The sequence below is a fragment of the Mytilus galloprovincialis genome, chromosome 10 (genome assembly GCF_965363235.1).
Source record: "Mytilus galloprovincialis chromosome 10, xbMytGall1.hap1.1, whole genome shotgun sequence".
Classification (NCBI taxonomy): Eukaryota; Metazoa; Mollusca; class Bivalvia; order Mytilida; family Mytilidae; genus Mytilus; species Mytilus galloprovincialis.
The window spans coordinates 7890848-7915208 of NC_134847.1; the positions used below are offsets into that span (position 1 = coordinate 7890848).

The window sequence follows — 24361 nt, forward strand, 5'->3', positions numbered from 1 at the left end:
ATTATTACTATGTTACGTTCTATTGAATTGTTTTACATACCTATATAGACAATAATAGTGCATTTACTTGATATATCAACGATATAAGGATGAGGCTTAGAAACGGGGAAATGCGAGGCTGTGCCGAGCATTTTCCTCGTTTCGGGCCGAATCCTTATATCGTTGATATGTCAAGTCAATGCACTATTATTGTCTTTATACTGCAATCTAAAAAAAACATTTTCAATTGTTGTTTATTGTGTTAATGTTATTTATTTGATTTAAATATTGGGAAAAATCCCCCTTTAAAAAGGCCTCATATCACACAGACGGAGAAATATAAAACACGATGAAATGTACATCATTACCGCAATCAATGATGAACGAATTCGTTGCAGACTAAAATATCATCAATAAACATAAAACATAATGATTTATAGGTTGCAAACAAAAAAATATTAATAAGTGAAATATGTTTTCTCAAAAATTGCAAAAGAAACAAGTTTGAGTCGTTAAAAGCATCGTTGTTTACATTGGAAACAAGAACAGGTTGAAGAGGTCGTATGAATAATTAAATATAATTTCGACAATTTCTATTTAAATATTCATGAGGAAAAGTGATATCAGGTCAGTGACCGTATATGGCATAGAAATATACAGTCAACGCATTTTGACTGCTCAAATAGAACGAGTGCAGTATAAATGAATTTAACCCCAGCTCTTTAAAATGAAAGCATGCATTGATCAATAAATTTAAACAATCATAACAAACGTTTACACGGATGTGTACAAGTGATTTATCATACGGTAACTAGAGAAAGGTTCCGGTTTAAGTATTCCTTAGTTAAATGAAGACTTAAGTAAGTTTATGCATACCATTTAAGAATTTGACTTAACTAAGGGAATTCTTGGTGAAAACTTAGTTTAAGGAATACTTAAGTTAAGATTTTTTATGCATACGGCCCCAGGCTTTCTGTGAGCATTTGAAGGTCCCTAGTGCTGCTATGTATTGGTTACCTGTACTTCACTAAAACAAAAAAAATATCGTTTCACCTCGACCTCTATTAATGCTGAGTTCACACGTAATTCGAATTCGATTCGCATTAACTAATTCGAATTAGTTTAATTCCATTCGAAACGTTTTACAACCTAACGTCAATTCTAATTCGAATTGCAATGCACGTCAAATTCGCTTTACTGTCCGTACGACGTTAACTTTTAATTCGAATCAACAAAAACGTATTTATAATGCGAATTGGTTAATTCGAATCAATTCGAATTAAAAAAGAAGAGTGCGTGAACGCGATAATCGAATTCGATTAGCATTCGATTCGAATTCAATTCGAATTAAATGTACGTGTGAACTAAGCATAAGTGTTCTACAACTAATCTTTCGGTGCTTTTAACAAGTTCCTTATGGTTGCCAATTAGACATCGATTCACAAGACAGCAAATTACACAAAATGTACACAGAAGTTAACAACTATAGGTATATAAACTAGTCACCTGTTATGTTATTTACATTTGAAAATTATTCTCAGTTTTTACTTTTCCTGGCTTTTGCATTTTCTTGGCAACTTTTAAAGTTATATATAAAAGAACTATGGTAAAATGTGTGCTTTATTGTAAGAAGATATGTTACGTTTGTTTTGAAACAATATAATGGCGTCATATGTAAGTTAGTGCCAAGTAAAAGTCTTAATATAAGGTTTATTGATTATTACTTCAACTTGGTTCATTTTAAGCCAAATGATCTTTAACAAAAGGTTGGATGACATATGACCTAGAAAAAATGTCAACCGAAAGTGCACTTAAAAAAAGGAAGTAGATATTTTTGCACGTTTGTCATGGAAAAGTACTCAGAATCCATATATTTTGTAATATTAATATATAAACGTATATCCCTTAAAACTAGAAATGACTTTCAATAAACCGTTAGTTGACAATTTCACTGAATAATCTACTGTTTCTGAGGCAAAAGTATAAAGAAATTATTTATTTTTGAAATCAGTGTGAAAGAAGCTATCATATGAGACGTGAAGTGACGTTTTATTCACTCGATGTAGCACCCAAAAGTAATAAGAAACCATATATTTATCACATCAGTATGAAGCAACCTGTGCATAAATGTGTGGATTTCAAAAAATATTTTTGATCGAAGCCAACCATAGACTCTATACAAGAGTTATTTCCCTTAATGCATTTGATATAAGAGATTTGAATTTGTAACTGTTAAACAATAAGTGATAGACACGTAGGGACTTTTGATTGACGTACTTTGTCAAAAAAAAAAGAATCAAGGTCAGATTTTTAAATTTGGATTTTGGATTATTTTCACCTCTTTTAAAATACCTTATACGATATCGACAATACATGTTTACTGAATTGTTAGTTGCTACATTGTACATGTCGTGTCACACATTCGTTGAAAGGGTACGCGATATTAAATTGGAGTTTTCTACTCTCTTAAAATTACGCATATGGTGATATAACTCATAAAGGTGGTATGGGTGTCTTCCGCCATCTTGGATTGTACTGGGCGCAGTTAAAACGTTTCGATCATCATTGACAAGTCCATCTACTGATAGCTGTTTTGGGATAAACTCATCAATGAAGTGTCCAGTTATGGTCATTGTAACTTCTTTTGCTGACATTTATAGGTGATTAGAAATCAATGATAATTATAACGGCTGTTATCCTTATCACATACATCTTGTGCAAATTAAAAAGTAAGCTCCGCCCGATCAGTTGAAATAACATTGGTAATAACAGACTGCTGAAAAATGTTCGTTGTATGAAACAATTCAACTTTTAATCAACTGACTATAATATGCACATAAATGCCCACGCTTTATAAATGAAAACTGTCGACAAATAAACGTGTTATAAAAGTACACTGGATTATTTAAATCCGAAGCATGCATTGCTCGTGAACTGTGTGCTCTTCCGTCGTTATACATGTTGTCTGTCCAACGTCTTCACCAAGAATGGAATAAATACTTTTCGCGAATATAAACATTTGTCACATGATGTCTCAATCTGGCGCGAGAGACGCTCGCGGGACCTTGAAATAGAATAAAAACTTTAAAAACTAAATAAAAAAACTTTTCTTGCCAAGATATTACCTCTGTTAAAAAATTTCAAAATATCCCATGAATAAAATCAAACTTTTAACTACTACTGGGTGCCACAGGAGGTCCACCGGAATTTTAGCGAGGATTTCTTGTCATGACCTTTGATTGGAAAACTGACAATCCTATTCAATTGGGATTGAGTCGAGTGCACCCGCACAATCAGGGTTCGAACTCACAACCTCAGTGCTGACTGAGCAGTTATTACAGTAGTTACTTCTAAGACCACTCAGCCACTCAGTCGATTTGTGCAGATTTTAAGCAAAATTGCTCAGATTGTGGTAAAAGCATGAAATTTTGCATAGTTGTAGTATAGGTGATGGACAACATTTTCAGCTATGGACCCACTCTAGAACTTGACATTGGCGGAAGTGGCGGCCATTTTTAAAATGGCGGACATTGGATTTGAAAAAAATACTTAAAAAATTCATGAAAATTTTATTACTCAAGTTATCGTCTTGAAACTCGGTAAATAAAGTGATAATACGTATTTGAGTAGAACAACATTCAATTTTGTTGATAAAAATTAGTTATACGCCTATTGAATTGTGTCCAATTTGAAAAAAATCTTAATTTTTTAAAGCCAAAATAGGTTGACCTTCATAATCTAAATAGATGAAAACAAACATTTGGTTATTATGGTTTATCTGAAAAAAAAACTTTCAAAAACCTCCATTGGCATAATGAGCATAATTTGTATCATATCATACAATAATGAATGTCATAACGAACTCAACTGCTCATATGTTCTCAAAGACATCATAAAAATCACAAAATAAATGAGTAGTACAAGTTTTGTCAAATGATATAATAGCAATCACTGTCTATTAATCCCTATCACATTGTCCGCCACATTTACACAGAGCAGTACAACTTAATGATGCCTTTACACATTTACATCGTCCTCTGCAACCGTTTTCACTTTTACATCCACATTTTATAAGTTCAGCACAGGACTCTGACGCTTGTTGTAGCGCTGTCCAGAATGGTTCCCATAGCCCTTCTTTGTTCCGTTTCCAACCCCAGATGGAAGGTGATGGTGTTTCTTGGAGTTTGACAAGAGCTTGTCCCCAACAAAATCCTGCTTGGTAAGCAGCTCTCTTTATGTGTTGGTGTAATGCGGCAGAGCTTGGGGACATGTTTTCTATAGATCGTCCCTTTCTCATGAATAGATCTTTTCTTGCCGCATCTACACCCAAGCACTCGCTGGTCCTGTCATACATTAAGACGACAAATTTAAACGCTCAATGTTTAAAACAGCTTCATTAACACAGTCTTCATCTGGTTTATCACTCAATAGTTTGAAATCTTCAGTCACTGCATCAAAGGATAACCATGTGTCCCATGCAATTTTCTTTCCACGATTCGAAAACGATGAAACTTGGTCACAACCACTAAATGCGTGGAAGAACAGTAGTGCATTGGACTTAGAAGGCCCCATAAATAGAGCAATTTCATGAACAGGGATGTACCTGAAGTTTTTTCCAACTCCAAATGCCATCCATAAGGACGTTATGTTCAACTTGTGCACTGCTGACACTGCAATTACAACAACGTCGGTGTCAACGGTTCTGATCATAATTTTCTGCATTCCACTTTTCACCGCATCTGCAACATGTAACAATATACGAGTGTCCGCCTCTTCATGATTGCATGGTGATAGGTTGCCGTTATTCTTATCTGGTTTGTTGCAAACAACTTCGCTTCCCTTTGTTGAAACTACTGTCGTCTGAACACTTGGAGTAAGCGTCAATAGTTGTTCCGCTAGATAGGCAAATAACTCTGTCTTGTTGTCGTCAGTTCTAAGAAATGACTCCCAATTACCAGGAATAGTAGAATCTGCCTGCACACGTCTTCTAATACCTTTTCCACGCTTACCACGAGTTAATGCCTTCAAGTTGTCCTGACGGTATTCATCCCATATAACATCTATCCGACTGCATGACTTCAAATAATTATTAATATGAGGAAGGAAAACTTGCTTAGAGTAATCCTCAAAGGTTTTGCAAAACCTAGGCTTCAGTATATTAACAATAACAGCTCCGTCTAAAATAATGGCATCTACATCAGGAATCTCAGTAACAATTACGCACATTTTCTCTAATGGCACTAACAAATCGGACTTGGAACCAAGTCTCAACTGACCAAACTGGGACAGTGAAGGTGGGTAAGCTTGGTTCTCATGAGGAAAAAACTCATCAAGATCACTATCACGAACCTGGCAAGACACATACAGCTGGGAAAATAAAGAGCAATTCTGCTTTAAGGAGCTTATTTGTCTTTTTTCCTTTGATTCACTTCTCAATTCCTGGCGTCTGAAGAGGTGTAATTTATTTTGTTTAATTGGATCGGATAGTGGTCTTGTCCTCTTGTCAAGACGTTCCCTCACGTACTCATGGTACTTATCATTCCCTATTTGTTCGATATTTCTAACTGTGTTTGCAACTTTTGGATCTACTATGTCACGTGTGTCCAATACTAAAAGATCTTCTGATTCCTCCAAAAACGGATTTCCCATTTCCTCTATTGTAGCTGTCAATGCTATAACTTGTTTCACAAAAGCCTTCTGCTTACTTTCAACCTGTTCATGGTGTCTAACATTTGGACCTTTACTTTGTTCATGCTTAATCAGTTCTTGTGATAACTCGAATTCATTGACCGCACGTGCCATTTCTGGGCCACACACCATCCATCGAAGAAGTTGAGATGCATTCTCCGTTAGTCCAATAACTCCACCTTTACCCTTTACTAGCTTGTTGTTCTGTTCATGAGCATGATCAATAGCTATGGCAGAGAATGTGCTGTGCGTTTTGTGAACAACGAAATGTCCGCTCTCAAATTCTGTAGCAATACTGGGTGCTATTGTGTCCAATGCAAACATATCCCGAACATGAATAGGAAGCCATCGAGCGTAATTAGGGTGGTCTAACGCGAAAAACCAAGGTATCAACATTGTGAGAGAGTCTTTGTACAGGTTGAAATTCCCTTCACGGAGAGATCGATCAAATATAAGAATGATCAGTTCCAGCTTCAATGTAAGTGACCAGAAATGAAACAAAGGGCTATCAATTTTTCTCCTTTCTTTCCACTCTTCGAAGCTGATAGTGTTTTCCGCTGGATCATCAACTGTGTCTAAATATTGTCTGTAGGCTTTATGCATTAGTATATGTAAGGAACAAGCAGTCACTTGATGGGCATGTCGAGTTCGGGTCACATGGGATGCTTTGAGGAATGATTCTGCTGTTCCAGCAGATGCAACGTTTGACTGGCTCAACGCATTCACCCATCCACTATTTTGTAGCCAATCTCCAATTGTTCTCAAAGCAGCAATCTCAATATGTAGACCACCAAACATTATTACAATATGATTTTCCCCATATCTTGCAGGCCAATTCCACTGAATGTTTTTAGCAAGGGCATAAAGAGGTTGATCACATGCCATGACTGGTATTTGCCCTGGGTTCAAGAAAGACACACACTCTTTAATAATTGTCATCGAATGGCGAATCATTGCAGTGGACTTTGCTTCCTCTTGAAACAATGGTAAAACTGAACTAATGTCTAAAGGTGGTACTTCAACTGCATGAGTCTGAGAAAGATTTGCATGAAATGCAGACCATGTCACATTCTTGTTATCTGTGTCATCATCTTCTATCTCCTGACGTACATGATTAAGCCATCTGCAAATCAGAAATATTAGATACATGCATATTTTTAATCCTTCGATGGTTTCCGTATGTGTCTTGTAGGCTGCCAAATGTTGTATACGTGTATGATAATATAAATATTTATAATGTGTTCTACATGTCTGTAGCATAGGCATGAACGGTAAGTATAAGCAAATCGAAGGAAGCAACCATTTCTATTTTTGGGGAGCTATATGATCAATTATCTTATCCTATTATGTTCACTCTAAAAAATTGTAAACTTTAAATAATTAAAATAGAGGGTTGTTCCTGTCTAAATTATTTAAATTGGCGTCTATTCCCAAAAATCAAATGGTTGTTCCCTTCAAGTGGTTATTATGGTTTGGACTACATATGTTAGCAATCAATAATGAGATGATTATGATGTAAGGTTAGTGAATGAGTAAATGCTGTGCAAAAAGTTGAAGCGTAGTAGTAGCTGTAATCGAGATATAACATATATATATATATATATATATATATATATATATACTTGTTGTTTATAGTTATTATTATATTAATATATGTACAAGCATTGCTCTCGCCGTGTTCTGATATACTAGTAGTTACTATTAAATTATGATACTTATGATTATGATCTTTGTATATGAAATACCTATACTCTAATTGCTGTGCACCAGAGAAGAAACCACATTCACTGAACAGCAGGCTATCTACAGATGGAATAGCTGTTGGCTCTTTAGGCAGTACAACTGGTGGAACTACTGAGTATCTTTCTGGTAACGGTTTTATAGTGTCTCGTTTCACATTTTCACTAATAGATGTCATTGCCCTAACTGTACCATAATTGTCCTGACTCGGGTGTTGGAAAAGAGAAATGGCAGTTCCATGCAAAGAACCCTTAGCCGAAGTGGAACTAGGATTATGATCAATGTTATCAACTGCTGCTGTCGTGAATACATCGCAACGTAGTTTAGCAGGACAGACTACATCATCGTCTTTGAACATCTCACAAATAGAATTCCCCATAGCTGTTGATATATTCATTACTCTGTCATACGATATACTGAGTCCTAAATTGTATAGTTTATCTACAAGGTCGCGTTTTCTCGTTTCTGCATGAATTACCAGCCCCAAATATATAGGTAGCGGAGGCTCTCTGTCTGAGGTGTGATATGTTGCAGCTGTACTCTTTCGTCGACGAACCGCACAATTAAACTGTAACAACTGAGATATGGTTAGTGTTGTCTGGGACTCAACAACATTACTAGACTGTGTCTCGATATTTGGCCCACCTAGAATCATTCTAACTAAAGAAACTAATGTCTGAGGAACTGATTCTTGTTGGCAGCTGTCATTGAATGTCCCTGTAAAGCTATATCGAGTATCAAACATATCTCTTCGAACTATTTTGGCTGCTTTGGCTATGATGAGTTCTTCATCGTCACAACTATAAGAAGTGGCTTGTTTCAGAGCCTCACCTACGTCATCGTTGAAAATTAAGAGAACGTCTCTACATTGCTTGTGCGCCTGCAGATCTGGTATGGCAGCTAGTATCCGATTTTTCAGATGTGTCGTATTTATCTTTCCTTCAATAACAAATCCGAGTTGCTCAATGCGTCTACTATACAATTTAGCCAGATCGGCAAGTTTGAACATTGGTAAAATATCTGTTTCAGACCGTGAACCGTCAATATATTCAATCAATTCGGCAAGCACAATTCCATGAATTACAGATTCTTGGTTTTCTTTTTTAGTCTTTGGAGTCTGTCTTTTTGCCTTGTTGTAAAGTTTAATCAAACATCTGGCATGATACTTGGCCTCCTGTGATATCAAATCCCCAACACTTAATTTGGCTAGAAGAACAGTGTCCTGTAGTGCAAGGGCACATTCTCGTACTCTTTTGTCTATCATGAATGTCGAGGCATCGTGCAGATCGTCAGATATATCACCACAGAAAAAACACCCTTCAGTTGTTGATCTTGTTGAATCACCACAACTGTGTCTTGTTACTTTACTGGCAAAATCATTCGATGTATCTTCAGTTTCAGACGTTTGCTTTCGTTTTTCCTGACGAGATATTTTTAGGTCTGAATATTTGTTCCGACACGATTTGTGCCATTTGGCCTTATGGTTCTGAAGTGTTCGTGCAATTCCGTGGCCTTCATTTAACTGTTCCAAGTTGATTGATGAGGGAAACCACTTCAATGCACAACATCTTTGTATGATAGCATCAAAGGATTGATAACCAGCTCCGATGTCAATGTTAATTCTTTTGTTATCTGCTTGGCATTGTAGGTCCTCCTGTGTTCTCTCTTGGCATATCATACATTCATTCCAGTCTATATGTTCACTACTAAGTTTTACAGTGTTTCCAGCGTTTTCAATATCTACAAGTTTGATCTTTTTCGACATAGTGTGGTCATATATCTATATGTTATATTCTGTTGTCAAATGTTATTTAGGCAAATCTGTAATAACAAGAAATTATGCATTAGATACCTTCATTTCGTTAATAGTGCAAAAGTGCTTATTTGACCACATGGTGAATACCAAATACAAATAGCAATATATAAGAATGATTTGATAAGCTAAATTCAAATATATATTAGTTCATAAGTTTAAATGCAAATGATAAAATAAAGTACAACAGCAAAAAAATTATATAATTTGAAATTTTTGTTTTCATAATGGCCACCATTCAAAATGGCCGCCAGTAATTCAATACCTGATGTCCTCTGATTATAGTCCTTATCATAAGTGATAAATATACAAAGTTTTATACCAAAAGGTAAAGTCATTTTTTTTTACAAATTTTATTCATATTTTATTATTAATTTTCAGGTAGCCATTTAAAAATGGCCGCCAAGAGCCGCCATTTTGATTTTTAGAAATGGGTCCATATCTATAAATGTTTATTATGACCTAAACTAACACTCTGCAAAGTTTGATGCTTTTACCACCTTCTGAGCAATTGTTTCACAAATCGATCGGACTGATTTCGTGATGCATGAATGAGATTTTGTAATTCATGACTTGCTGTAGCAATTTCTCCGACTGTTAAATGACCAATTCTCGACAGTTTTCATTTATAAAGCGTGGGCATTTATGTGCATATTATAGTCAGTTGATACATATCGGTTATATTACACTGATAATTTTGATACAAAAATGGTCGGAAATTTGTAATATAACAATAATGGCCTTTGTATGAAATCAATACGGAATATATAGACCAAATGAAGAATAAAGACCTCGGACTTCGCCCTCAGTCAATATGCGTATTTCAGGTCAATATATCCTTGTATCGAACTCATACAAAGACTGCAATTGTACAGCTGGTACTTCAAGGTAATTGACAATTCATAACATATGTACAACTGGCTAACGAAAGAGGTTTATATTGATAAATTTAAAATAACATTCACCTGTAATTTATCACATGTGCAAAATCGGCACAAATGTCATACGTCCTTTCTTTAATCTATTCAAAATTATAAACAATTTATATATTTAGTTTCAAAATGAGATACATGTATCTAGTTCTGGACAATTATTTTAATGCATAGCCATTGTCAAAAGGATTTTGTGTTCTTTCTAGTTTTGTATATCATAATATTATGACGAATCAACAGTTTATCTATTTTAGCGAAAAATTCCACCTAAACAGACGCCTAGCAGGACAATATATTAGCACAGCTAGTCAGATGGCATCTCCACCAATGACGAAATTTACTTGTTTTCTTCTAAAAAAAAAAAGAGCTGCATTACTACTTTCACGGCTATCCAACTTTAATTTAATGACAAACCGGGATTTTGTTCCATTTGGATAAACAGCTGTAAATTCATAATGGGGGGGGGGGGACTACAGACAACACCAAATGAAGAAATGGATCTTCTTATCAGGTTGTCAGGCCCTTCTTCACAAACGACACATTCTAAGAATCAAAGCTAAAAACTAAAACAATCCGAACAAAGTATTACTTAGGACATGGACTCGCATAGACGAAAGATACGGTTGTCCTGAAATGGTCGAACCAGTGTTAAAGGCCAAATTGGAAGCATTTCCTATTATAAAAAAAAAGATACACACCGATTAAATGATTTATTCGATATTCTCGACGAATTCGAGTCTGCTAAAGAGGGTGTTAAGTTTTCCTATTTACTGGCATATGTTGATAGCTCTACTGGAGTCACTCCCGTTGTTAAAATAAAACATATTCATATGAGACTGGCTTCATACATGAACTTTTTAAGAAGGAAGATCAGAAGTTAGGAGTATCCTTGAACTTTACTTTTCGCTATATAGGTGATGTTTTCTCAATAAATTGTTTCAAATTTGGTGACAATGTTACGTGCATCTCTCCCATCAAAGTAGAGATAAAGGATTATACATCAGATACATTTAACACTGTCTCCTTTCTTGACGAACATCAAGAAACAGAACTTTACAACAAAAGAGAAGAATTTAGCTATCCAATTGTGTACTTTCTATGTACACACACACACAATATAGCAACATCCCATCAGCGCCTGCATACGGAGTTGTATATATTTCAGTTGCAAAAGCTTGTATCTCCTATCATAAATGATAGAATGTTGGAACCTATCAAACAAAGATTTCAAAGTGTTAAAGTTGATATCGTATATTTTACAGACGCCAACACGAGTTGTTTGGCCGCTATTGGATATCCTTTGACAAATGACAATGGATATGTTCCAATTATCTACTACAATACCGTCCCCTTTTTTCCAGAATGTACCAACGCGATCAACACGACGGGTGCCACATGGGGAGCAGCAGCATTTTGCTAGCCTTCCCAGACCTCCTGAGATCACCCCAGTTTCTGGTTGGGTTCGTGTAAATCAGTCTTTGATTTTTGCATGTTGTGTTTTATGTACTGTTGTTTTTTCTGCTTATGTTTTTTTTTTTGTTGCCATGACGTTGTCTGCCAATTTTGAGTTTGAATGTCCCTATGGAATCCTTTGTCTTTCTTTTGCAGTTAGCATTCAGTAATGGTAATTGGTCTGGCCAGTTGAATTTTTCAAAATGCAGTGTTTTAGCATATGTTTAGATTATCTTGTTGATAAGAAAAAGAAAAGGAATGGATTGAAAAATAAATTAATAAAATATTGCATTGGAGCTTAATTTTAAAGTTCATACTTTCTTTTTAATTATGTTTATTCTGTGTTTAACTTTCGAAACATAAACAGTATTTATAAATTATCTTCTCAATACTTTCCTGTTGATATCATGTATAAACTATTTTGAGAATATTTTGAGAATATTTTAAGTTGTCTAAACAGGGGTTTAGTACAAAGTATATTTTTATGTCATCAAATTTTCAACTGAACCCGTTCAATTACCGTAAAATCAAAATCCAAAATGTAGTTGTTATTTAAAACAAAGTTGTAGATGATTGCTGATCTAAAACCAATTGATTATATCTATTATATTGTGCAAAGTCTTTTAAAAGAGGGGTGAAAGATAGCATTGTCAATTTCAATTACGAATTACAACTTTTCCCATAGTAGCCATCATCTCTATTAACGAACTAATTTTGCTATTGAACATAAAGTTTACAATAGTTTTCAAGGTACCAAACCTATAATTTAATACGCCAGACGCGCGTTTCGTCTATATAATACCGGCGTTATACATCAGCGTAAAGCTCCGACGTACGCCGGGCGTGTTAAAAAATCATTTACGCTTACAATACGCTAGTAGTTTTTGGAATGCACGCTACGAAAGAAAAAAGTGTCTTGAACGTAATTGAGACGCGTCCCGGTCGTATCTTGTACGTTTTATTATGGGGTGTTTGTTACAAACACACCCGTATACGTTTTAGTTAAAGTCAAACGATCTTGAAGCGTATACAACGTGCACTTAACGTGTCTCAAACTTGTCTGTAGCGCGTTAAACACGCTTGTAGCGTATGTAATACGTCCGTGTATAAATAAAAATTTTTAAAAAATCTCTATTTCAAGAGGACGATCCCATTAGTTAAAACTAATTCTCCTGAGAGTCCTCAAAATAATAATAACATATTTATAAGTACATACAGTATTATAATGATATATTATACACAATATACAATTGTATCTAAATAATAATGAAAAAGCATACGCTAGACACACGCTTGAGCTGGATAAAAAAAGAATATGCTGCATAAAATTTTCCTCGAGTTGTAGCGTTCACCAAACGTATACCTTTGTACTTCGACGAACTTCAAACTTATGAAACGCGCATTTAACGATTGCTATGACTGCGTGCACAAAGTTGACGGCAACTGTAAAATGCGCTTTTAAAAGATGTTTTATTCAAACTTGTTTAAAATATCTTTTAAACAGGAAGGGTTTTTGAATGATAAAATAAAATAAAATGGCGTGCAACCAACGTATATCGACTTTGTCAATTTTCTCCGTACGTTTGGTGGACGCCGATCTATACACCAATGTGTGACGCCGGCATAAGACGCATCAGTGATTCCAAAAAGTTCTGTCAAATACGGCTAAATTAAACTTTGCCTTGGATAAGAAAATCCTTAGTATTTCGAAAAAATCATACTTTTGTAAACAGGAAATTTATAAAAGTTTCAATATAATCAGTATTCATGTCAACACCGAAGTGCTGACTACTGGGCTGGTGATAACTGTTTTAACATAAGTGCCTTATGACTCCGTGCATATAAAGTGATAAAGTTCAACAATGTGTCATCATCAGCAGTTCATAGTGCTGAAAACGGAATGTTATACTTGAGAAAAAATGTCTTACCAATTTCTGTCCCAGCATTGTTTTGTTAACAAACTTTTATATTGATCCGTACACCAACAGCAATTGTTATAAAACTGATTAGACTATTACAGGTTGTCCAGATTCAAAGACGTTTGATGTAACTTTGATGAGTACATTGCTTACTCATATCGCTATGTTAAACCGTATGGATAGGCTGCCAAATGAATTTGACACTTCACCATCGGCTGATTTGGCAAGAATAAAGTACTATAGGAACTACGTAACAAACAATAAAGATGGAAGAATAGACGACACATTATTCAGCATAGCATGGGAGGATATAATTAGGGTATGAACAATTACTTAATGACTATCTTTCAAAATACAGAGCTTTAAAAAAAATTATCAAATCAATAGATTTTTAGAAATTTTGAATCTTACGGTCCGATAAAAACATATAAAGTTCAAATATGCCATATGCACATTTGTGTTTCATCTAGTATGTTCATTAAGTAGGGTGCTCAGTGTCCAAACGTCCTCTAGGTAACGAGTTTAAATTTGCCCTTTATGAACCATTATCTCCTCAAATGAAACTTGTTTTACAACAAAAAGAGATAAATGCATGTCAGTTAACTGCTAGTAGTCTGTTGTTATTTATGTATTATTGTCATTTTATTTATTTTCTTTTACATGTTTTATTACATCTTCTGACATCAGACTCGGACTTCTCTTTAACTGAATTTTAATGTGCGTATCGTTATGCGTTTACTTTTCTACATTGGCTAGAGGTAAAAGGGGAGGGTTGAGATCTCATAAACATGTTTAACCCCGCCGCAATTTTGCGCCTGTCCCAAATCAGGAGCCTCTGGCCTTTGTTAGTCTTGTATGATTTTTAATTTTAGTTTCTTTAAGGGGCAGCTGAAGGACACCTACGGGTGTGGGAGTTTCTCGCTACCTTGCAGACCCATTGGTGGCCTTCGGCTGTTGTCTGCTCGATGGTATGATTAGTTTCTTACCCAGAATTTTTTTTCCCGCAAAATATTTAGTTTTTCAACGCGGTCAATCAGATTTTTTGTTTTACTCTTAACACTATAAGGTATTGAGGAATTTGCAATCAGAATATTTTGTTTTGTCATCTACTTGACCAGAATATTTTTCCCGTCAAATTGGGGATGAGAATATTTTTTAGAAAAAAAAACATAATCACCTCCCTCTCCCCTTTCCCGTCCCCCTAGAAGTTAAATGATCGTTCCGATCCATAATGAATAAATATTTTTCTTATAATCGTTGTAAGAATCAAATCGGTCGGTATTGTTTCAAACCCGAAATATTGCACATCAAGTATATGTTATGGTCTTGCATAACCCTCGGTGTAAACGACAGAAAAGAAGGCACCACTATTCGTGCTATAAATTATACACCGGCAGACACAACTGAAGAAATAACAAAGCTGAATTGGCAATAGGTTTGTCAGAGCAAATCACTGAGGCTAATGACCTATATGTACGGGGTGCCGAACGGGACTATTGTGGTTTAGTACTCGACATTCAATTTTGTACGGACAAAAAGGAGTTTTGTTAAAAAAAAAATAAGGTCAGTTTCAAAAATTTGTAGCAAACTGCAAATTTCAATTGTGTCATACAAAATTATCTTTCAGTGATCAAAAGTTACTTTTGTCATGACAAAATATTTTTTTTGTATCACAGACTTTACTTTTGTTACCTTTTTTTGGCGACAATAGTCTATGTTGTATGCAAATTAGCTTAGTTTCGATTCTGTGAACCAATTAGCATAAAAAAAATGAGATTTGTTGAAAATTGAAGAAAGTAAACTTTGTTTGCCAATATTGTGTTACATTTTCACTTCTTTGCAACAAAACTCAATTAAGTCTGCAGAAAAAATGATTTGATTGCAATGACAATTCAATCAACATGTTAATTGCGTACACATTAATTTGTGAAACAAAACGAATGTATGCATTTTGATTTCCATATCAGGTAACAAAAGTCAATTTTGTATGCAAATAAGTTTATATTCGCTTACTTATTTGACAAAATTGAATTTTAGTTTTGTCATAACAAAATTCAAGTTATCATAAAACAAGTCCGTATCAGATAGTTTTGTAAGACAAAAATGATTTTGTTATGACTGAATTGAATTTTGTGAACACAAAATTGGTTTTGATGACAAAAAGTTCAAGTCCCATTCGGCGCCCTGTAATATGCGCTACAATAATCTGGAAATGATTTTTTCAATGAAATGAATATAATTAAAAAAGAAGATGTCATGATTGCAGAGAATATAGAATAGAACATTCCCCTCCCATAAAAAAGGTTTCTGTTAAAAATATTTAAAAATGTTTGAAAATAGTAAAACCCTTAATAAAACTTTAATTTTGATGTCTTTTTGTGAATATTATAATGGCCGATTAATTTTATTTATTTTACTATGTTCTGGTCAAATGGTGTCGATGCTAGAATAAATGCTACAAAGAGAAAAAGACCCAGTCTAGTTGTTAATTTTGAGCTTTTTTAACCAATCTTTATAACTATTTTAATCTGAGCGTCTGGCGTATCAAATTATAATCTTGGTACCTTTGATAACTATATCCTAGTGTGCATGCCATCACCGATTTGTCTATACTGCATTTAAATCTAGAGGTAAGAGTTGCAGTATAAATTTTAAAGAGGGGTTTGGCATTGATGGCACTGACCTACTTCGTACACCATCTCATATATCTCCGCTAACATTGCCAGATCCAGAGGCCATTAAAACTATCGTTGCCTTACAAGAACGGCCAGTCACTCTGTAGCCTGGCATCATGACATAAACTACTAGTAATACATCTTCTATAGGCTTCTTCTTTCGAGCAGTGATCAAGGATCCCATGTTTTACCAATATTAGGTAGTAATGATAACCACTATGAAGAAAAAAACGTGTTATTTTTGGAGATTAAACTAAAATTTTAGACAACCTTTAACACTTCTATCTCAGGACTATGTGTTGACTAATGTGCTATAAAAAAAAAAGTAAAGTCACAAAAATTCTGAACTGCGAAGAAAATTTGAAACGGAAAGTCCCTAATCAAATGGCAAAATCAAATGACAAAACACATCAAACGAATGGACAACAACTGTCATATTCCTGACTTGTATAACTTTGGATTTAGCACATTTGTTACAATTCCTATTGCAGTGCTTAAAGGGGCACTAGCTACGAGATATATAAAAAATCAAAAGTATGATTTTGTTTTTGTTCAATCATTAATGAAAGTGAAAAAGTAAAACAATTATTTGCTTTTATCAGCTACAATGGTTCAATTTTGACAAATTAGGCTCATACACATTGATAATGAATAATTCACTTGCAAGTGAATAATTCGACCTCATTAAATCCGTATTCATATGAACTCCAATTTAACCCCGTAGAAAGAGATAGAATAACGCATGCATTGTCCGTGTACGGGTATTTAAAGGAAAAAAATGTCAACATTTAAAGTGAAACAAAGGTAAATAATTTTATTAACTGATTCGATCCACACAAAATCATTCTCAAAAAGGTAAAAACGACGATAAACATGAATTTTTAATCTATAATACAAAATTTTTCAGACTTATAAAAATCCAATTGAACGAGTTGCTTAATCTATTTATATCCATGTTTACATCGCCTATATGGTCATATAAGGTCAACTCGATAGATGGACAGGCGCAAAAATGCGGCGAGGTTTAACAAGTTACGTGAGATCTCAACCCTCCCCAATACCTCTAGCCAATGTAGAATAAACAAACACACATCAATACGCCCAGTAAAACTTAGTCCAATAGATGTCCGAGTCCATTGTCAGAATAGGTAACAAAAGAAACTAAGCAAATTGATAATGATGCATAAGTTAACAAAGGACTAACAGTTACTGACATGCCAGCTCTAGATCTCAATCAAACTGAGGTTTAGCGGTTGAGTATTATACCATCATAACATACATGTGAAGAACATAACCCGTATCATGCCAAAAACTGGTCATTAGAAGAAATGTTTTTTTCCGATGCAAAGACCCTATGAGTGAACCAATCATTATACCAAAATACGCAATCTTCAATGAACTGACCACAATATTAATTGTAGCTATATTCCTTCTGCATAAGTGTATATAAAGGTTTGGTGAGCCTTTGCGGTAAATGTCGATATATTGTCAAACAGAGAAAGGTATTTATTATTAACATTGAAAAACTTGTTGACAAGGAATAAAAGTTCTAATTGAATATCAAAGCTTTTCCCGATGAAAAGATGCTGACAAAAATGTATTTTCGCATGGAGTGTCTGCATACTAGTATTTACAATTTTATATTAGACATATCGCCAGTTCATATAAGAAACGTTTTAATCGATACGCTTCTTCCATAGACTGATAACCCTCTTTTTATAATCATTAACTCCATGACATTTGTAGGTCAATGTATGCTCAATAAATTATATAAGTGTGTAAGAAGAAGTGATTGACCTTTTTCTCATTGTCAGTGTGTTTAAATAAATTTAACCCTCCCCTTTTTTCCTTATTTTTATAAAATGTATAAAGCAAAGATGTACTTAAACTGGCCATTCAATCCATTCTGCGTTAATATTACAACAGTTTTTGTATTAAATACAATTTGATGTTTTTACGCACTTATAATTACCAAAAGCAACTTTGATATTTACCTCAGAAAATCACTACGAACACCTTCTAACAAAAGACGGACCAATAACATTTTGGGAGGGCAACTCATAAATTTTGACAATTAAAAAACACATTTCTAGAGATCATTTATTTCTAATCTTATTTAAACCTTTCGAATTTGGAAATTTTATAGGTCAAGGTCACTGTTATTTAACAGCTGAATGAAATTTGTAAATGTGCACCCTTTAAGTACGAATGTCAATTGGGTGTTCTACTATGCAGATACAGCCCTACATATATTGCTATGCTCTATCTGTATACTATACTTAAAAGCTCCACCCACTGCCGGACTGAGTATTGTATGAACCTGCGTGACCTCAGAATGTGTATTGCATTCCAATGACGTATCAATTGCGAATTAACGATTACTTTTATACGTTCTGTTTGTTTTCAAACATTTCTTTAGAGCAATAAGAATCACACCAATTTTCTGATAACATACACACAAGAACATCAGTCTTTTCTACGATGACAACTATCGATTTCAAAACTTGAATGTGTATGACTGTGTAAGAAAAACAACCATGTCAATTTCAGCATGCATGTTTAGTGAATGTCGAGTCTGAAGCGTACGACAACTCGTACACTCCTGTTTCAAATTGGACAATGTTTTGTTATTTGTTTTTACTGTTGAAATTAGTTGTCATGTTAAAATAGATAATTATTCATCTTGAGCGATGTATTATTGTTGACCATTGAAGACTCTTTTTTTGCAAACCCGTCTTCAACTGAATGTGTGATTACCATATCGTATTACTTCACGGGCCTCAAGAGATTTCAAACCGAAAATAAATGCAAAACATGTGTTTTTATTCTTTCAAAACACAAATAATATACAGAAATAATTGCAGGATAAAGACAATAACTGTTTAGTGTCTTTAAATATCAGCTGTATTTTTACTCGGCTCGAAACAGTTGTAATAGCTCGCTAAAAGCACGCATACACCTTGTTACCATAAATCACTTAAGGGGGTAGACCTGGTGTATGGGATACAAGTCTTACACATGTATTGAAATTCATTAGTTCGTCTTAACATAGCAGTAAATTAAACAGTGATCAAGCATTTATATTGTTTACATATGGCTGTGAAAATGTTGCAGACAGATGTAGTAAGTTGTACATGTTTGACACCACCGAACATTTAACTATAGTCAAGTCAATCTAGCATAAATTTGACCCTAACCCGTAAGTAATTGCAACAGAAGATTTTTAAGTTTAATCTTTAGCATTATACCCCAAATATACACAGAAAAGAGTCCCATAAAATCTAATTGAGGAAGACTAAAAAATCACTTTTTAAAGTTCCTATGGAGATTTGCATTGAAAAGGAAGATAACTCTTGCAAAAAAGGCAGAAAAATCAATAAAAATTGATACAAAATTATAAATTTGCCGCTTGTATCCATCAGAACGTATTCATTCTTGATTTTATTTAGCGATCTTTAGAGTATAACAAACAACTCTAAAGGTGTTTTCATATATTTTATCAAGCTATAATCTAGATTTCGTAATTCATTAGTTGACCATTTATTGAATTTTTCAACATGTCAAGGTAAAGAATCTCAAGTTTAATAAAAATAATTAAGCATGTATTCTTCTTTTTGTGGTTTAAAGTTTCTTTAGATAAGTAAGTTGCTGAAAAAATATAATATACAGATATAAACAATACCAAATTTTCACATTATTCTTTCAAAATGGTTACAAAGCTTCAAATTTGCAATTTCTTAATGAAAAATGAACGAAAAAAATAAAACTACCCATAACACTTTGGTTTTGTAATAAAATCAACGGTACTAATTTTGTTGCACCAGATGCGCATTTCGACAAAACATGTCTCTTCAGTGATGCTCGTGACCAAAATATTTGAAATCCAAAGCTTATATAAAAGATGAAGAGCTATAATCCAAAAGGTCCAACAAATATAGTCAAATTCGTGAAAGGAATCAGAGCTTTGCATGAGGGAGATACATTCCTTAATTTATAATAATTATAAATTTCATGAGCAGGAGATTATATAATTTAGTCAAATACAAACTTATAACCCTACAAAGTATCATACTTTACATATAATTCAAGAAAAACAACCAAAAACTGACCAAAAAAGATTCATTTTTGCAAGAGTTATCTCCCCTTCCAAATGTAATTTCCTCAGGAAATAAAAATGCTGATTTTGAGTTTTCTTCAAGTTAGATTTTATGGAACTTTTTTTCTGTGTATATAAAGGGCATAATGCTATAGATTAGAACTTTTAAACATTGTCTGTTGCAATTAGTTCGACGTTAAATCTTAGTTTGACTGGACTATAACATCTTCTTTTATTGATATGAATGAAAAGGTAGAAAATTACCATTCATACATGAACCGTTTAAAGAATACCAATGAAATGAGTCTGAGGATTTTTTGAGATACTCTACTGACTAAAGGACCTTGTAGCATCATTTAGAAAAAAGTCTTTGGGAAATTTGATTTAAACATATGAATTAAATAATGGAGTAATTTGACTTTATGGCATTTTGTAGTCTGAGGAGAGAAACCAATAAATAGTTGTAAGAAAAAATTATGTCAACTCGACCCAAGGATACTCGTCCAATACTGAATATTACTGTTTTCCTTATAAAATTAATTATAATTATTATTGGGAAAGTACTCCTTTTGACTATTACACATTCAAAAAATGCAAAATCAGTCTGTAGGAATTTTTGTAAGGGAAAAATGAATTTTCTCCCAAAATTCAACTTTTTTCGTGTGCGCGGCCTTGTTAGCCAACTTGTTGAAAAATTTCAAACGGTCAAATTTGATAAAATTTTGTGATTTTAAAGATTAATAACAAATAAATGTTTAAACAATTTTTTGCAGGAATTAAACGACAAAAATTTTTCTGGCTATAAAATTTGAAGAAAAAAATGTGTAATCTTAGATGGCAAGACTTTTCGCCATATCAATTATCAAAAACCGGTTTTTTTTACATTCAGGTTATTTTCATTATCATCATGTTTCAGATCTATTTTAAGATATGTTTCTTCTATGGAATTTAACAGTCAGGGGTATTTCTAATGACCACATTGTGCAGAAAATATGATAGTGAGAACAAAGATATAAATAAAGGAAGTGAAAATAAACATTTGAGATGTTGTAAAATAAGAATATTTGTTGAGTGTCAGAAACATGACATTTTTTCCTTTCTCGTAATAGCTAGAAAAAAGTATCTACTCCGCCATAATAATCAGGTATTAGCGTCGCATGTGTGAATTGAGTTACATGCTGACCTTTTGAACTTTTATAGGCTGTAGGACGACTAGGTGGCCACGATATGCTAGATGAGTGTAATAAATTAAGAGCATCAACTTTCAGACAGTCAACTGTACCTTGGAACATCAGAGGTAAGGGCATTTTAACTCAAAGTTATTAACACATGTAAAATTAAATATTAAATCCTGTAACCAAACGAGTCCTTAGTATAATTGAAACTTCAGGTCGAAACTTTTTACCAATCATCATTACTTTAAAACTCAGGAGCTCATGAACAAAACTTTGAATTCATCCGTTATTCTTTGCATCAACTTGGATAGAGATAAAACTTCAAACTAAACATCAATATGTACAAAGATACAAGGTGAGGATCACACATATTCAGTTTTGTCATCCGATTAATAAAAAAACCCAGATATAGTTGTGAACTTGTTGTGATTTGACAGAAATGAGATCCCTTTTATCTCATTTCAACTTTATAAGTTATAATATAGAATTATTTCTCGGTGATGAGCTAAATATCCAAAGTTGTCAACCCGAGTTGGTGTAATTCCACAAGGGCTTTATTCCAAAGGGATATACTCGTCGACTCAATAGGCAAGAATTGTTTTATTATACTGAACTAACAGTGGAAGGGTATTTTGAACTATTTCGAACATATTGCAATGCCTCACGGTAGTAAAAGACGGTTACAACACTAATGGTAGAAAATCATTGTGTGTCTTAAAATTTCTAGAATAGAATCTTCTTGTAAATATTGATGGTCCTGATATTGCCGATTACGAGATATATTCTCGGCACTTCATGAGTTTGCAAGCCTTGTTTAATCTTGTATCCTCGTAACTTGATAGGTTTTTACCTTCCCGTTGCCATTTCGTTTACAGGCGTCAATAGCGTCATTTTTATGGGAGATACCTCGTGAAAAAACACAGGGACAAAAGAATATTTAGACAATATACGTATAGTGTCTTGAAATATGAAATTTATTTGTATGAGGCTTAGAAACGGGGAAAATGCGAGGTTCTACCGAGCATTTTCCCGTTTCGTGCCGAATACTGAAATCGATAAAAAATTAAAAAAAATAAAAAATATGTTACAAATATTGTTTAAAAAAAGTGTTTTGGAATTTCCCTCTTGGGGGTACCATTTTGGGGTATTTCCCTATGACCGTAGTCCAGGCGGTAAGACATTGAAATTATAAGAAATAAGAAAGGGAAAATAAACTTAATTAATAAAATTTGATACACATGGTATATAAATCAACAATTGAAGATATAACAAGTATAAATACATAAAAGTTTGACCATTGTTACTACATGTTGTCATGGTTGTGACGTGACGTTGTTGATGAAATACAGTAGTTCCGGTTAGTAGGCGGGGCTTATAGGTTAGTTGAGGTCATTGACGTATAAAGCTAACTTTTATACGTATAGTTTTATCTGTATAGTAAAATAGCTGATTGCAGTATAAATAGGGTTATCCATCGCTGAGTGTCAATTTTTAGGGTTGTTGGTCCTTCCTTACATTTAAATGTGTGATAAATTAAGTTCACCGTACAGCCTTCAACAACCCATAACGCATAGTCAGCTGTAAAAGGCCTAGATATGACAAATGTAAAACAATTCAAACGAGAAAGGTGATGACCTGATTATGTACAAAACAATGAAAGAAAAACAAAAAAAAAGATATACATCAACATACAACAACCACTAAATTACCGGATCCTGACTTTGAACAGACACATACCGAATGTGACTGGTGAAACTTGTATTTTGATGCCATACTCTATCCCCTTTTTGGACACTGTTGTAACGTAAGAAAAGAACTATGATAAAAATTAGTGAAACCAATATATCGATAAAAAAAGAGAATGTATCCTTTTGATGAGTCTATCAGCTTTTAGCCATGACATTCAAACTTATAAATCGAAAATAAACTGACAGCTCATTACTAAAAAGGAAATAGACACAGACAAACAGTAGTACACAAAACACAACACGAACCCAACAAAAACTGGGGTCGATCTCAGGTGCTCCGGAGTGGTAAGCAGATCCTGTTGCAAATGTGACACCCGTCATGTTGCTCATGTTAGTACAAACTCGGTAAATAGTTTAATTCGGTAGGTGACATTCGTGAAAAGGGTCGGTATTGTAGTTACGATATTAGGGTTATATACTCTATCATCTGTGATTCATATATTTCATAACGGTCAACCAATTCTTGATTGTGTCCATTTTTACGTAGGGATTATTTCAACTTCACCATTTTGATCTATTAGTTTGATAGCTCCCTTGTGAGCAGCAACCCTCTACCAAAGAAATCATGATAGGAAATACAAGCCCGGGAAAATCGTATTAATTGGGAGATATATACTCCGTTTGCAGGTGAAGCTGGAATATTGCTACATAGACAAACATGATAGAAATTGAAAGTTCACAAATGGGAATTTGAAGTCTTCTCTTTTATCGTAAGGCTTTGTTTTCAACCGACCCCATTGTCAATGTCTAAATGTAAATAGTTATCAAAGGTACCAGGATTATAATTTAGTACGCCAGAAGCGCATTTCCACGGGTGTCATTAGGTTTAACGAGAGAAATGGTCGTGAAAGAATATCTAACGGCGGTCAAGTATTGAGAGACGGTCGTGAAAGCTCTGGTAACGGATCGTGAAAGACATTTAATGAAAATTTTAGGTCAGAATCTTTGAAAAAATCCCTTAATTTTCAAAACGCGGACCAAATCTGAACAAAAAAATATGTCTGTCAAAATGGTTTAACTTCCTCAACATAACTGTGAAATAAGATAGAGAAAATATGCAGTACTTTATGAAAAAAACACAAAAGGCGCAATGCATGTCTGTGAAATTAATTACAAATACGTTTTGTACCTATAATGGTCATAT

The 24361-nt window shown here is 34.0% G+C and overlaps 1 protein-coding gene across 1 annotated transcript; it reads right to left on the reverse strand.

The window, feature by feature from the left end:
• Window positions 1-3795: 3795 nt before the first annotated feature.
• Window positions 3796-6082, reverse strand: LOC143048849 (uncharacterized). The gene is made up of 2 exons (XM_076222718.1): window positions 4404-6082; window positions 3796-4353 (listed from the first exon to the last, which is right to left on the reverse strand). Exons 1-2 carry the CDS (start codon window positions 6061-6063, stop codon window positions 3938-3940), a joined length of 2076 nt encoding a protein of 691 aa, XP_076078833.1. The 5' UTR covers window positions 6064-6082; the 3' UTR covers window positions 3796-3937.
• Between the last annotated feature and the right edge of the window lie 18279 nt (window positions 6083-24361).

What these genes read in the sequence shown, in the direction of transcription:
- LOC143048849 (XM_076222718.1), bottom strand. Translation starts at nt 6,063, where the DNA reads ATGTTGATACCTTGGTTTTTCGCGTTAGACCACCCTAATTACGCTCGA. An exon ending in TGAAGATTTCAAACTATTGA is followed by an intron (nt 4,354 to 4,403) that starts GTGATAAACCAG and finishes TTAAACATTGAG; the next exon opens with CGTTTAAATTTGTCGTCTTA.